Source organism: Protopterus annectens, chromosome 9.part0 (genome assembly GCF_019279795.1).
Source record: "Protopterus annectens isolate FY-2018-M chromosome 9.part0, PAN1.0, whole genome shotgun sequence".
Classification (NCBI taxonomy): domain Eukaryota; kingdom Metazoa; phylum Chordata; order Ceratodontiformes; family Protopteridae; genus Protopterus; species Protopterus annectens.
In genome coordinates, this window is record NC_056743.1 from 1,531,159,871 (window position 1) to 1,531,176,573 (window position 16,703).

General features: G+C 42.4%; 1 protein-coding gene across 1 annotated transcript in view; it reads right to left on the minus strand.

Annotated features, from left to right (window-relative positions):
• The window catches only part of ABCF1 (ATP binding cassette subfamily F member 1), a 1,329,408-nt gene that overhangs the window by 1,131,716 nt on the left and 180,989 nt on the right, over window positions 1-16,703 (minus strand). The window contains exon 6 of the mRNA XM_044082281.1: window positions 13,786-13,925. Within this exon, the coding sequence (XP_043938216.1) occupies window positions 13,786-13,925 (140 nt within the window). The remainder of the gene's footprint in view (window positions 1-13,785; window positions 13,926-16,703) is intronic.

Sequence of the window (16,703 nt, forward strand, 5' to 3'; positions counted from 1 at the left end):
TGGTTGGACCTCCTTTGTGCAGGGAAATGACTGTAGCAATATTCCATTCTTTGGGCATAAATATGACTGTAGGCTCCAGCTTTACTGATTCAAGTGGCCAGAGAGGTCACGTTTCATGCTATTTAGTAAGCATCTCGGTATGTTACTGGGGCCCACTGATGCAGTGTTTCTGGACTTGGAAAGTGCACTGAAGACTTGTTCACTAGTAAGGGTTGGGGGATTGTGGTATGCAGTATTTCCTTTGGGCTATCTAGGGGGAATGGGGGGTGGGTGATTTGAGCCAATGTCAGCCAAAAGGTTAGCAATGGCCTCCGCTCAAGTTTGGCTGATACCATTTACAAAGTTCTGCACATTGCTGCGCATTTCCCTTGAGGTTACAGACATAGCTGTAGAAAGCTTTGGGGTTGTCCTTTGCCTTTGCCTGAGAAATTATTTATTCTTCAAATTTAGCCTCAAATATTGATAAACCATCTTAGCTATCTGTTTATATTAGAGTTTTTTTAATATGCTGGGTTTTGTTCCTCCTACCGTTGACCAAGATTATCTCTTTTCTGTTGTACAGCCAATTAATACTGTAATTCTACCAGGGTGGCTTATGTTTTGAGTTTGTCTTGTTCTTAATATGAGTAGGCACAGCTTGCTTTATACAGCTATCAATATGGCCGTACTGGAATTTTGTAAATACCTCAGCATATGCTATGGTCTTTATTGGGTTTGAGGATGCTTGGAATTTATCTAAGGTGCTGCTGAGTAGAGAGATGTTAGCTTTGGAAGAGTTCGGAACAGTTTTTGGTTTTGCTGGGTTCCCGGATTTAAATTTTTATTTCAAGCAATACTGCCTCATGGTCAGATCTGACAGGTGAGGACATTACACTGGGTGAGGAAAGTTCAGTTGCATACACTTACCATAAATGTAGATGTCTGAGTGTATTCAATGTTACGGTCATCACCTGTGGGTTATCCCTGCTGTGGTAGCCTTCGGCCGGCACGAATACCAGAGTCAATATTTTTCTGCGACGGCTGCTGTCATTTGCTGCCTGACATCAGTGCTATAAAGGAAGGCAGCCAACGCCATTACAGGATTTTTTTTCTTGCCATAACCAGTCAGAGGCCCAAGTAAATATGGTAAAGTGGTCCTGGTGGCTAAAAGCCACTTAGAAACTTACGTCTCCCTAAAGAAAGAAGATACAAGGGGGAAGGAGGGTGGGAAACCAGGACTGCAACACTGAATACACTCAAATATTTATGGTAAGGGTATACAACTGTACTATGTTCTTAGTGTTTCACTGTTGCAGTCATCTCACCTGTGGGAGGATTCCCAAAGCTGAGAGGGGTGGTAGGATTAAGTAAGGAACCTAGGAATGGGTCAGCATGTCCTGCAGAACTGCAGAGGCAAACCCTGCCTTAGCCTTAGGAAACAGAAGTAGGTGGTAATGCTTGGTAAAGTTATGGACAGAAGACCAGGTGACAGCTTCCAGGATGTCCCTGGTGGGAACTCCTCTGAGAAATGCTGTGGAAGTGGAGGCTGCCCTAGTGGAATGGGTTCAAACAGACGGGGAGGGTTGCCATGCAATCTGTAGCAGAAATGGATACAGTGTGATACACATTTGGAAATGGGCTTCCCCTCTGACCCTGGGGCAAAACCGACAAGTAGTTGGTCTGTTTTCCTGAAGGGTTTTAGTAGGGGGTCCAGATAGTATCCGAGCTGTCTGTGCACATCTAGTAAGTGCAGAATTCTTTCCCCTTTGTTTTGAGGGTAAGGAAAGAAGGTGGGTAGATGTATGGCCTAGTTGAGAGTAACATTAGATACCACCTTGGGCATAAAGGAAAAATTAGTCCTCAGGGAGACCCCTGTCTGCATGGAAGATGATGAAGGACTCAATGGTCATCAGTGCCTGAAGTTCTGAAACCCTTCTGGCCGAGGTGATAACTAGGAAAAAAGCAGTCTTCCAGAAGTATCTTAGTTCTGCTGAAGCAGCAGGTTCAAAGGGTGGTAAAGTTAGTTTTTCCAAAATATAATTCAGGTCCCAGGCTGCAGCGAGTGGCCTGCTAGGAGGTCTGATACTAGAAGTCCCTCTGAGGAATTGTTTAATCAAAGGATGGGAGAAACAGGGGCTGTTCTGTATTAAAATGAGCTGAAATGGCTGAGGCGTAGATTTTAGCAGAGAAGGAGAGGCCACTATTAAGTAGCTCTGCTAGGTAGTGCATGATAACAGGGATGGAAGGTTGTGAGGTATTGCCTCCTCTGGACTGGCTCCAGAAGCAGAATCTTTTCCATTTTCCTGCATAAGATTTTCTGGTGCTGGGCCTTCTGGCCTCTGTGATAATGTCTAGTACCTATTTGCTTAACAGGGGCTCCTTGTTATCCTTTAGAGTATTAGCCATGCTGATAGTTTGAGAGTCTGCAAGTCTGGGTGCAGCATTTCCCCCCACCTGAGTTAAGAGGTCTGACATCAGGGGAAGCTGCCTGGGAGGCTGTAAGGTCAGGCTGCACAGTAAGGGGTACCAATGTTGTCTGGGCCAAGCTGGAGCAATGAGGACGGCCTTTGGTCTCTCCTCCCTTATTTTGATCAGTACCTTTGGAATAAGAGTCAGAGGAGGGAATGCGTACACAAAGTGTGTTCCAGGGGAAGGTCAAGGCATCCACCTTCACACTAAGTGGTGATGCTCCTTGGTACAGAATTTTTTCAGCTGTTGGTTGAGATGCAAAGCAGAGAGTTCCACCTCCGGAGTCCCCCATGCCTGAGTGATTTGTAAAAAGATTTTTCTGTGGAGTTGCCATTCGTGGGGGGTCCAGTAAGTTTCTGCTTAAGTGGTCTGCCAGGGTGTTATTGATCCCTGGTAGGTAGTGGGCTATCAGGTGTAGTCCTATGGAAGAGGCGGTCAAGCCAGAGGTTCATGGCTAGCCTGCACTGAGGGCAAGATTGGGCCCCTCCCTGTTTGTTGATGTATCAACATTACTGTGATGTTGTCTGTTTTGATAAGGAGAACCCCTGGCTTGAGATGGGGTTTGAAGGATGTCAGAGCCTTTTGTACTGCCATCATTTCCTTCTGATTGATGTGTAAGGGAAGGTGCTGGGTATCCCAAAGACCTTGGCTGCACCTGGCTTCTAGGTGAGCACCCCAAGCTATGTTTGAGGCTTGGGTGGTAATGGTCTGCCCGGTTGGGCAGAGGGTGAAGGAAAGACCCTTGTTCTGGGCATGGGCCCCTGCCCACCAAAAAAACTCTGCCCTTATACAGGGGATCAGAGGGAGAGACGTCTCTAGAGGTTGAGAGTGCAGACAACAAAGGTTCTTTAGGTATCACTGAAGTTTTCTCATGTGAAGCTTGGTCAGTGGAATTAGAAGGATGCAAGACACCATGTACCCCAAAGGCTTGCAGGAACTTGCTCGCAGTGAGGTGACTTCTGGAAGCCAGCTGGGTAAAATAGAGAGGCAGGAAGCTCTGCTTTTCTGGGGATAGGATGGCCATTTGGGATGCTGTGCCCAGCAGTGCTCCCAAGAAAATGATGTTCCTGGAGAGTGTTTGCTTTGATTTCTTCTACTTGATGGTGTAACCCTAAGGAGGTTAGGAGGGTTTTGACAAAGAGGACCACCATCAGGAGCTTTTTCTTTGCAATCAGCCTGAATGAGGCAGTCGTCCAGATAAGGGTAAATTTGTACATTTTTCTGTCTGCAAAAGGCTATGGCGGGGCTAAGCATTTGGTGAATACCCTGGGAGCAGTAGGTAAGCCAAAGGGTAGCACAGAACTGAAAGTGTTGTGAGCCTGCTCTGAAATGAAGGAATTTCCTGCGGGATTCCCTTATGGGGATGTGGAGATGGGCATCTTTTAGATCTAGGGTAACTAACTAGGCATTTTTTTTGTCAGCATAGGCAGCAGCTGCTGCAAAGTTAGCATTTTGAATTTGGTGACCACCAAGAAGGTGTTCAGAATGGATAGATCCAGGACAGGGTGCGCCAAGTGCCCTCTTTTCTGGGAATAAGGAAGAGTCTGAAATAAAAGCATTTGCCAGTTTGATCTGAGGGGACAGGTTCTACTGCCCCTTGGGATATGAGAGTTTGGACTTGTTTCAATGCCTCTTCCCACCGATTTGAAGGCAAGTCTGGGTACCCTCTTAAAATTAGGAGTTCACTGAAGGAGAATTTGTATCCCTGAAAAATTATCTTAAAGACCCATTGGTCCTTTGTTACAGAAAGCCAATCTTCTTTGCAGAGGGAGAGCTTTCCTCCTAGTTTTGGGTGAGTGAAGAGGGAGTCACTGAGAGTTTCTGCCATACAGGGATGGCTTAGAACTGTACATTTTTCAATAAATGAGTAATGTGTTAGTTTTGGTGCAGTTTTTCTCTCAGTTTACTTATGGCTTAGAACTCCCTGCCTTTGGAGTGGAAGTGGTCTACTGTTTGGTTCTCTGCTGTCCCTGGGATAGGAGACCGGGTGGTCCGTCCCTGCGGGGCTTACCTTGCCTCCGTCTGCTAGGTGCAAGAAAGGACCAGTGTTTTGAGGGAAAATTCCTGCTGAACTTGGGTTGTACCTGAAGGCAATCTTTCACTGTTTGCATATATTTTGCTTTGTCTTCCATCTTTTTAAGCACCTCTTCTGCTTTTACTCTAAACAAGCGGTCCTTATTTAAGGCTGCATCAAGTAATTTAGATATGACATGATCAGGAAGAGGTTGTTCCTTCAACCATGCATGTCTCCTAATGACAGATCATGACACTGCTGCCCTGCCTGAGGCTTCTAGAGCTTCATATTCACAGTGTAATGAGTGTTTACCCGCTTGACAATTAGAGTGCAGTAAATCTGCCAACTCTTTCGAATTGCCACAGTCAGGAAAGGTTGAAATCTTTTGTTTTTAATAGTTCCAAAGTGTGTTGTTGATTATTTAACATGTGGAACTTACAGCTGAGTGCTCTGACAGCTAAGGTTGCAGAGGTGTAGACTTTACCCCATCTGTCTAGAGCTTTGGAGTCCTTGTCAGAAGGAAAAGGATTCTTTGCAGGACTACACTTGGCTCCTTTTGATCTCTGTGTAATGATCTCAGGGTCTGCAGCAGAATTTCTGTACAGGTATTTGTGAGAATCCGGTATTCTGTAATACCTGTCAGGTTTTCTGTAAGCAGGTGGGAGGGCATCAGGAGTTAAGCTGGATTCATGGAAGACAATCAATTACCTCTAAGACTGGAGGGATGGCCAAGGGTCTGTGCTGGAGCAGGTCTAGAAACTTTGTCTTTTCTTAGACTGACGGAAGTCCTGGGATTGCTAGTGGAAATGTTCCCCGAGGGTTTGAAGGTTTTCCCCAAAGGAAAGATCTTTTGGTGGGGAAGCAGAAGGAATGGATTTCTCTGCATTGAATCCTCATAAGCAGTCAGAGGTTGCTGTTCCTCTTCAAAATCTGAACAGACTCCTCAGAATCCTGTTCAGGAGAAAGGTCTCTTCCTTTTAGAAGGTGTGGCCTGACTACCTCTGATAAGGGTGATAAGTTCCTCTGCCATTTTAAGCATTTGAGCTTGGGGTGGTGGAGCAGGAGTAAAATAGTGGCTAGAGGTAGTGTTCCTAGGAGTGGCCCTGCTTCTAGGCCAAAGAGCATTCATCAGTCTAAGAGAAACAGTAGTCTGAGAAGACGTAGTTTTTTGTCTAGATTTGGTAGCGCAAAAAACCTCTTCGGAAGTCGGTGCCTGTGTTGCGGCACCGGACCCAACCAAAGGCTTGTAAGACTAAGAAGATTTCTGCAGCATACCGAACTCTAAAAGGGTCTCAGTAGAGGCCTGCGAAGGTATCGAGTCAGGCATCAAGGGCTGCAAAGGCACCTCGCTGAATTCCGGAGAACTGACTACCTGCTTAGCGGTAGATTCGTTGGAAGGTCTAGCCTTGTGTGGTCTGTCTCTATCTTTATCCTTACGTTTTTTCAGAATGTCTATGGATTGTTGGCTGATGGATGCCATTTCGGGATGCGAAGACAGAAGAAAATACCTGGCTACAGTAAGGGCTCTATGACGAATGTTTCGCATTAAAGAGGGCACAGAACCGGCAATGAGGGACATCGTGGTCTGGGCCTAAACAAGTGAAGCAGTATGAATGGAAGTCTCAGTGTGGTATTTGCTTTCGACAGGCGAGACAATTGTTAACTTTTTCGGACATCGGTTAGTGCAAGGAAAAAAAAAAGATCCCCAACGGGGTACTTCACTTTAGATGTTTTCAGCTGTAATTCAAACTCTGGTAGCAACCGACCGGCACACTTGCGAACTGCTTCTACTACTGGCTCCATGGCAAAAAAGACTGATGTAATGACGCCGGCTGCCTTCCTTTATAGCACTGATGTCAGGCAGCAAGCGACAGCAGCAGACACAAAAACATTGACTCTGGTATTCGGGCCAGCTGAGGGCTACCACAGCAAGGATAACCCACAGGTGATGACTGCAACAGTGAAACACGAAGATAATCACTCGTAATGTTTGCGAATACAAAGTCAAGAATGTTTGTACACTACAGGAGTATGGACCAGCTGTTCCAGGATGTTGGTATTAACAACATTTAGGAATCACTGGGGTTGTGCATTAGAAGTGGTATAATACTTCCAGTCTTCAGAGCGGTAGTCAAGATCCCATGAAGATCATATTAGGTTGAATGGTGAAGGGCTCTAATACATTCAGATGAGTAGTATGCATTTCTTGGTACATGGAAAGTGACCTATAGGTTGCAAGGACATAGTACGAGACCCTGGTTATGGTGAGATAGATGTGTAGGAGTTCCAGTGGGTCACACACTAACTAGTCTGGATGTTAGGTTGCTTTTAATATTGACAGACTCCACCTTTTAGTTCCCTCCTGTGCAGTAGCTGGATTAATAGTGTAAAAGGCATTACAACCTTGCACTACTAAGGTACTCTCTATGACTTTCAACCATGTTTCCATTACTACAGAGATGTCTACACACTCTAGGGAGAGGAAGGCTTCTAGCATCGAGCAATACCATCTTCAGATATTCTTTGGTAGGTTCTGTTAAGTTGGGAGATTTATCAGTTCAGCATTGCCTAAAAAAGGCACTATGTGAGTGGAAAAGGTCTTTGCCAATATCTGAAAGCCTAAAGGGGATAAGTGCAGACCATCCCTGGCAAAGCAGCATGGCCTGTCAACTATGTCCTCCCAAGCAGTCAAATATTTACCCCTTTGGATTGACACTAGAAGTTAAGAATTGTTAAAATCAATCATTTTCTGTTGGTAACGTGGCATTATTCTTGGAGAAGACAATATGCTGTTCAGAGTTAGGCTCATACCTGCCTGAAACACAATCAGCTAGCTCAATCTCGTCTCGCTTTACATAGTCAAGGGAGGTACATCTCAGGTTATTAACACCCAAATGGACCATGCGGGTTCAATGACCCAAGTGCCAGTATGACTTGACAGACCCTAGCCCTGGAAAGGCAGCTAACTGTGACACTCTTCTTACTCAGTCTGGTAAAGGTGCATCAGTGTGCCTCATTACAGAATCACAACCAACCAGGAAATTTGGTTGTGCACTGGTTTGCCTTAAGGGCTTAGCTGTAAAGGCACTGGATATAATGTTACCAAGTGTAGCTGTGGGTGGTGTTTTAACAGTGTTTACGTGATGGGCGAGAACCCTTTTTATGGCTGTGCTATGTAGGAGGGCTTAGTGTTTTAGGATGGTTACTGTAAGTGCCTCAGCATAAACAGTTTTATGTGTAGTACCTTTACCGTGTGCAGTAGGCATGGTGCAAGTGTCACTGACAACCTCCACAGGAAGAGTTTTGGTTGTATGAGAGTTTTGCCTCCAGCGTTAGTGTATTTACATCTCTTGCATACTCTGTTTTAAGAATAAGTGGGTTGTCAGTGTACATGAGAACTGCTACAATGCCTCATAACATGCATCTCAACCAGACTGGCCACAGTGTCAAGAAGTGCATATCCATGGGTGCTAATCTACTAGGGAGGAGTAAGGGAAATTTAAATATTGAATAGGTCAACAACACAAAGGACTTGAGCAATTCTTGGCTGTGTGCAAACTAGATGCTCCAATAGTTAAAAACTGTGTAAACAGTAAGGGTATTTGAAGGGAAACTTACAGAGAGAATGACATGTACACAGATTACAAGGAGGAAATTACGCTGCCAGATTTCGGCATCTATACGATCACTGCTGCACAGAGAGCAGCACTTCTAACTGAAGACTGCAAAAAAGGTTAAAAAGTTCTGATATTCAACGCAATCAATTAATGCAGCTGTTGCAAAACAATGCAAAAACAAGTGCAGAAATGGTGGCTATAGTAATGCAAGTCTTAGTTTGCTTGTAGGTTATAAGCCAAGGTGTTTAAACTGTGACGTTTAAGTAGCAGAGGAGATCTGATTAAAAAAAAATTCACAAACACCCTGTGGCCAATCAAAAACAGCATATTTTTCTTGCCTTTGCAGTGTCTCAGGCCAGAAAATGAATTGGGTCCCCTCTACTATCAGTACAGCGGCACTAAGGCAGTTCTAACTTTTTTTTTTTTTAATTTCTCCAGGTCTTTTGGGTTTCTAATATCAGGACAGGAATTGTACCCATTCCAAAGTCAAAGTATGATTAGAGTTCATGAAATTAGTACTGCTTCAATCTGTCAGCCAGAAGTGCTCCTCGCAGCACCTGTAAAATTCCCAGTAATGACTCCTCCTGTAATTCGTATGGAGTTGCATGCATTGGTAAACATATCTAAATAGGACTGTAAATTCTTTTTTATAAGACCTGTTGCTTCTACTACTACTACTGGAACTGAGTATCTAAATTCCACATTGCCCTCATTTCTGTCTGCAAATCCTGGTATTTTATGACGGTCTCTTTGTACGAAAGCCAATGTAGTCACTGGGTATAGCAATTTCAATAATCAATGCTACTTTTATCATCTTTTCATGGACTACTATATCTGGTTTTCTTGCATCTTTTTGAACTGTTGGTAATGGATGATCCCATGTGATGTAGACTTCATTTTCTATGATGCCTTGTGGCTCATATTTCCAGTGCTTTTCAGCTACTTTAATATTACAATGTTTGCACAATCCCCAATGCAATAGTCTTGCCACATTATTATGCCTTTCTGTATACAGTCCTTCTGCCATCAGTATATCACAACCAGCAACAAGATGTGCAACTGTTTCCAGTTCTGTTTTACAAACCCTACATTTGTCTCTCTCACACATGTTCAATGGACTTTGTAAACCAGTGTGTACACTGTCCACTATCTTGGGCCTCCAATATTAGCCTTTCGTCTTTTGGTTTAAATTCACATCTAAACCATTCCTGCATCTGATCCTAATCAACATTAGGTTGTTCCAAGAGTTTTCTATACTTGCAACTATATTAATGTATTTCCACATTTCTTGCCTTCTTATCTTGATCTTCACCTTATATTCTTTCTTTTGTTTTTGGCACATTCAGTTGCTGCCTGATTTTTATCTACTTCTGGTTTGATTTCCATTCCTGCTTGATGCCAATATGCTACTACTAAACTAAGCAGTGAAGTCATCTTAGACTTAATTCTCCTCATGTTTCAAAACTTTTACTATGTTTGGGTCTTATGAGGTCAGCAGATGAGTATTCCGTCCCACTGTTGCAGATCTATACATATAGTCAATTTTGAGGAAGGAGGCCCATATCTCCTTCAGAATGGAGAATATATAGTCTTGGTACACACTGATTTTTATAAATCATTTGATGAGCATTAAGCATCCTCCGTGTTTTCCTGTCCAAACTACCCAACACCTTTTGAGGCCAGTCAATCACTCCAAAACTAAGTCAGGCCAGGAAGAACAAATCAGTTTATAGCTTGGATGTTTCTAAATGTCAGTGCTGTTTTTAGTATTAAAGTCTTCTAAAATATTCCTTACTGAGTTTCATTCAGATTTGTTCATGTTTATTGTTGATCCATCAATTCCCAAGTATGCATACACTCCCTCTTGTTCAAGTTTTTACATCACATTCCTGTCCCAAACCGATGCTTTCAAGGTGCTGCAGCTTTCCTGCTTTAAAGGTTGTTTTTGCACATTTATCAAGACCAAATGACATTCTTATATCATCTGAGAAAGTTTTGACCACTTGCAGTTGTACTTTCAGTTCATCAGATGAACTATACAGTTTTAAATCATCTACAAAAAGAAGATGAGACGTCTTTACACTGTTGTTTTCTGAGAGCCAAATTATAACCATGACCTAATCTGTTAAATAGACAGCTTAATGGGTTAAGGGCAAGACAAAAGAGCAATGGTAACAGCCACCCTGGAGTGCCCCCTTTCAATTTTTATCCCTGGAATAATTTGTCCTTTATCATGGCCTAACTGTAAAGTGGTTTGCCACTGTTTCAGGGTTGCTGTAATGTAATCAGTGTAGTGTGTATCTTACACATTTTTAAACACTCATCCATTAATGTAAGACAATATCAAATGCTTTTTGCAGTCTATCCATGCCATACTTAGATTATTTCCCTTTTTGCAATTCGCCATTATGATTATTCAACATCAAATGATCTTTTGTTCCATATGACTCATTACCTTTTTTGTTCTATTGCCATGATTGACTATTCTTCTAAATGACTCAACTCTGCATCAATTCCAGTGTATAGTTTATACGTTGTCAGAAGGTGAGTTATTGGTCTGCAGATTTTAGGACAGCTTGCAGATTCGCTCATAAGTTGGAGTACTGTTTTTTCCTGTTAGCCAGGCTGTCTGTTCATGGTGTGCATGTAAACAGTTCTTGCTCATGGCTAACTCTTTATATATAGATGTTAATACTTTTAACTAGAAGTAAAGTACTGCATCTGGGCCTGGACTTGGTTTCAATCTCTCTGGCCGTTACTTCATCCCATTACATATCCTGAACATTTGAACTTATTTCTTTTACTTCTTCTATCCACTTAGCATCTTTGTTATGTCCCACATCTTCATAAGTATTTCACCAAAATGTATCTATTTCTTTTTTTTTGGTGGGGTTTCAATTCATTTTGCCTTGCTTCCCCAATTCTCTATAAAACTTTTTTGGGTCATCAATACATTGCTTACTTTGCACTTTTCCTTTATATTTATCCATGTATCTTCTAAGTTCTTCCTGGCTGTGCTGATATTTTTAGTTTATTTGTGACAGTGGACGATAACTCCTAACTCATCTATGCGTGAAGAAGTACGGACAGTGAAACTGCTCACATGTTCTAAATTTATGGCACAGTATTCCTGTGAATATTCCTAAAACAGTGAACTACTGGGAAGCATGATTAGCTATTTGGAAATAACACTTCACAGGACAGCAAAGGTAAATCCTGCCTCCGATTTTAGCTGCAGCTCCCAAGTTATGTCTGGAAAAGGTGTGCACAGAGAAGCACATAGCTGCTTCAAGAATGGCCTGGGTGGCATCTCCTCTAGGGAAGGCTGTGAAGGCAGCTGGAGCTCTAGTAGAATGAACCCTAGTACGTTTGTTACTTGTATCATGGGTAACAAGTCTCAAACGTTAATGCACTGTGCTAACCATTTGGAAAAGGTTTACCTGCTAACAGGTTTGCTCTCCTTTGGTTTTGCAAATCAGAGAAATAGATGACCAGTTTTTTCCTCAATTCTTTGATTCTCTGGTACCAGAATCTCTCAGCTATCTATTCACATCAAAAGAATGCAAGGCCCTCTCATTTGAATTTTAAGGCTTTGGATAAAGACCAGCAAGTAAATGGTTTGATTAAGATGTCAGTTCTGTAACCACACATGGTCACTGAAGCTCTCAAAGGTTTCAATGACAACTGGATGTCTCTAAAAGCAGACTCCTAAAGGGTGCTCATGACTGCATTTGCACATGGGGCAGAAAATGGCTAATGCCACTGGCCATAACTCAAAGCCACAAGCAGGAACAATAAGCAAATATGCATTGGATAATGTGCATTGCTGAAGCACCCTTGCTGAGAACTTCAACCAAAGGCTGGTCACCAGGGCCAAGACAGAGCATGTAGAGAGCAAGGTTACCTTGATGTGCCATAACATATCCATACATGCATAGAGTTCTAAAATAGTTCCTAAATCAATGAAAAAAGGAGGAAGAGAACATGACAAGTATCCCAGCCCAAGCGCGCACACAGATTTTTTAAAGCAGTACTAAAAAACATAAGCTGGAGAAGAGCTCTGTTTTCTTAACAAAGAGTGAGAACAATTTAGAATGAAGGATATACCCCTCTCTTTTACTGACATTTCTTACCTGAAGGTCAGGAAAATGAAGTGGAGGACTGATCTTCCAGGCAAAGTCTGCTTTGAAATTCAAAGTTAAAAAAATCATGTCGAGTGGTAGGGGTTTCATTACATCTTGTATAGTTGACTGAATTCCACATTGAAAACCTAATATGTTAAAGTAAGCCCTCATTACAAGCCAAATGAGGAGAAGAGATCACTGTGCTGGATTTGAAACTTACCTCAGGCCAAATTTTCTATGGATGCTATCTGATGTCTATGCTTTAAGTCACAAGTTTTCAGCGCTCCCCACATGTTGCCCAACAGACTGGCGAGAATGGTATTTGGCCTCTATACAAAGTACTCTCAAATCCATGGTCAGAACTTTACTCTATAGGAAGCAGAAACACCAGAGTATGCAAGAGCATGTCAGACAACTTCCAAGATCCATAACAACAACCAGGGGCTGAAAACACAAACACTCCAGAATGTATAGTCCAAAGTAGAAGCTAGAGGTGCATCAACTTCTAGACTCTCAGTGCCTGCAACAACACTGAAGTCTACCTCAGGCTGAAGCTCTCACTTATCAAGGATGGCCCCAGCACATGCAGGACCTAAAAGTCCTTTTTTTTTACACAGATGCATCTCCAAGAGGACAGTTCTACCTGTGCTCTACCTATGCACTGCAGTTGTATCTGGTTTACCTTTACATTGTCGATCCCAATATGGGCAAAACGACTTCCGCGAATACTGAAGTGCGAATGTCTCCGTCGACTTCCCAATAAGCAAATGACAAAACCTCGCCCCTGTTTGACCCACAGTAGCACTTGATGTGGAGGTGTGGCACGGTCGGAAATGTAAAAATTTTACATATTTTCGACATTTAAAATTTTTCGCACTTTTGGTTCGCTTAAATGAGTCGATTAAGTGGCCGGTGGACAAAGTGTGATCGACAATATAAAGGTAAACCATTGTATCTTGCTCATCTCCATGCGAGGAGCACATAACCATAGCCTTTCTCCTGAAAGCAACTCAGTGCAGAAAGTTTCAACCTACATTTCTAGTGACAGCATTCAACTGCTGACTCTTAGATAAACACCTGGTGTGCCACTCCTCCTGTAAACATCATTTAAGCAAGATAAATACATGCCTTGGCCAACAATTTAATGGTCAGAAATAGACATATCTAGACAAAAATGGGATGTATATGCAAACATGCTTTGGGCTTTAGATTGAAAATGCAGAAGTGACAAAAAAGAACAGACTGTTTAAAGGGAGAGGTGTGCAAATGCAGCTGGCTCTCTGCATAAGTGCTATAGAGGATCTCCTGAGAAACAGTGTCAGAATGTGTCTGACTGAGAAACACACCTATGACAGAACTTACCAAACTTGATTCCTTGAAGTTTGATTGCAAGAGGTACATACTGGCTTTTTTTTTTTTTTTTAGTAATGACATCACATGTGTAAATGTAAAGCAGATGGACAGATAATTCTGCTGAAGTAATGAATTCTTGCTAGAATAGTTAAAGGCCATTCTATTTAAACCATTAAAAAGCTTCAAAGTTAGACCACACATTATTTTACAGCCTCTGCCATCTGCTCACCTTTTCAAGCCTTTCACCCACACTGTCATCACCTTTATTTAACCGTGCTTGTAGTCTCTTCTCTTCGTCCAGCAGTTTTATCCTCTTGGTATCTGCTTTTAGAACTGCCTGAACTGCTGGTGTGTCATCAGCAACGACCTCTGAAATTTAAGAAATGTGGTAACTATCCAACATTGCAAAAACAGCATATTAATGTACTTAACTATGCATGCAATGTACTTTAAATAAGCTTGCCTAGAAACAAGAAAAACTGGGAGGGGGAGACTCACTACAATGGAAGCACAGTACCTAAAATGAGAGTCCAGGCACTTTGGAAACAATATGGCAACTCAAATTAAAAAGAAAAAGTGAGTTATACCATTGAAAGCATTTTAGGAGGGGGTTCACTCCCTTCATGCCCCAACGTGAGAGGCTGCACTACTACACCATTGCTACTTGTATACACTGACTTCAAGACTGCAGTACCTTGGTTTCTGAGGAATACACCTATATACCTTATCTTGGTAGTAGGGATTATGAGGAATAAGATGCTAATCGTTTAAATCAGTAGTATATATGCCACCATTGGGAAATTTTCACTATTTTTTATACAGGATTGCAAAGACAATTTTCAGACTCTAAATTAGAAGCCATTAGGAGGGTTGACAATATGCAACTTTAAAGTTGGTCAACTCATTCTGGGGAAGATGGTGGATTTCTTGCCTGACTACAGGATCCTAGCACAGGCCGGGTGTGTGTGTGTGGTACAAAGGTGGGTGTTAAAGGTGGACCAAACTGGAACATTTCCCCTACCATCACTATTATTCCAGAGAAGACAGACACACAGCTTTATACCTTTCTACACAGGTAGGTCATCAGAAAGTACAGACAGTAGGCATTAAGGGAGACACCAACATAAAACTGTTAGAAGCAATAAGCCGCTAGTAGTGGCTAGATGGTACACATTATTCCAAAGCATACCTTTTTACTAAAAAAAAGCAGCACCTCAGTCAAAGTATTGCTCGCGTCTCAAAGCTACAGATTCAGAATGTTAAAAGTTTACCATCTACAACATACAGTTTTTGTCTGATAAGCAAGTGGGTGGTGGCAGTGAATAAAAGCGAATTGTGGAGCACATTGACGTCATGTTCTCACCTGTAACCACTGTAAACTAGGTGAATCAGCGCAAAGTTTAGATTACAATGAAATTTCGAAAAATATTTAATCGGTATCAAAACTGGTTCAAATGAAATATAAAGATTACTATTCTACAAGTATTTAACATTACTTCAAAATAGCAGATCTTGCACATAGATTAAAAATAAAAATGAAGGAACAATTGCTTAAATCAGAATGTACATTTCCCAAAGGCAGTATTAAATGAAATCCAACTCAGCACATCAGCATCATTCAGGGGGGCTCTATGGAGTGGGTACCAACACTTGGATATTTCCACTATGAGCCCTCTTTATGGGACTCGCAGTTAAATCTTTACACTCAAAGAGGGGGACCACATTTGTCCCATGTACAGCACCCATATCTAAGGTTAAAGAACATCAAGAAAGTACAGTTTTGTACCTACCATAAATGTAGATGTTAGAGTGCTAATACAGCTGCAGTCATAACAGATGGGTTCTCCTGCCGTCAGGCGGGTCCTCGGTCGGCCGAATTCCAAAGTCTAGGTCCGGCGTCTGTTGTCGTCGCTTCTTTCCTGATGTCAGTGCGACAGGGGTATAAAGGAACCAGCCGATGCCTTTTTCTTCAGTTTTACTTGCCCAAGATGTCAGGTGCCCCCAGAAGGAAGGCAATACATAAATTGGTGTAATAATGCAGTGCAATATAATCAAAATACAGTAGTTGCAAGCAAATACATCATAAATGAATACCCCAATCAGGTTGTATGAGGATGTGTTAGCCTATAGGCCTGTCCCAAGAGGGGAAGGAGGGAGGGAAACCTGGACTGCAGCTGTATTAGCACTCGAACATCCACATTTATGGTAGGTACAAAACTCTACTATGTTCATCGTGCATACAGCTGCAGTCACAACAGATGGGTAGAATCCCAAAGCTAAGAAAGGGGTGGTAGGCACTAGGTGGAACTAGGAGGAGCCAAAATGCCCTGCAAGACTGCAGTGGCAAAGCCTGCTCTAGTTTTGGAGTATAATGGTAGGTTGTAGTGCTTGGAGAAGGTATGCACAGAACTCCAAGTGGCTGCTTCCAAAATATCTTTGGTAGGAACTCCTCTGAGGAAAGCTGCAGAGGTGGCTGTGGCCCTGGTGGAATGAGATCTAATGCCTGTAGGTACAGTTTTGCCATGAAAGGAATAGCAAAAGCGTATGCAGTGGGCTATCCATTTTGAGATTGTCTGTTTGGAAATTGGCTTTCCTTGAGCTCCTACAGCATAGGACACAAAGAGCTGTTCTGATTTTCTGAAAGGCTTTGTTCTGTCCAAATAATACCGCAGTTGTCTGTGGATGTCCAAGGAATGTAGTAATCTCTCCCCTTTGTTTTGAGTATTAGGATAAAAAGTAGGTAAATGTATGGCCTGATTTAAAGCTACCTTGGATACCACTTTGGGCATAAAGGACGGGTTGGTTCGTAAGGAAACTCTGTCCTGATGGAAGATGATAAAAGGCTGCACAGCCATGAGAGCCTATAGTTCTGAAACTCTACGAGCTGAGGTGATAGCCAGAAGGAAAGCTGTTTTCCAGGACAAATATTGCAAATCTGATGAGGCAGCTGGCTCAAAGGGAAGCAAGGTCAGTTTTTCCAGAATGAAATTAAGATCCCAAACAGGTATTGGTTGTTTCCTTGGAGGTCTTAGATTCTTAGCCCCTCTGAGGAACTGTCTTAAGAGAGGGTGAGAGAATAAAGGTGGATCAGTGTTGTATTCTGCAGAAATGGCTGAGGCATGGATTTTGATGGAGGAGAATGTAAGT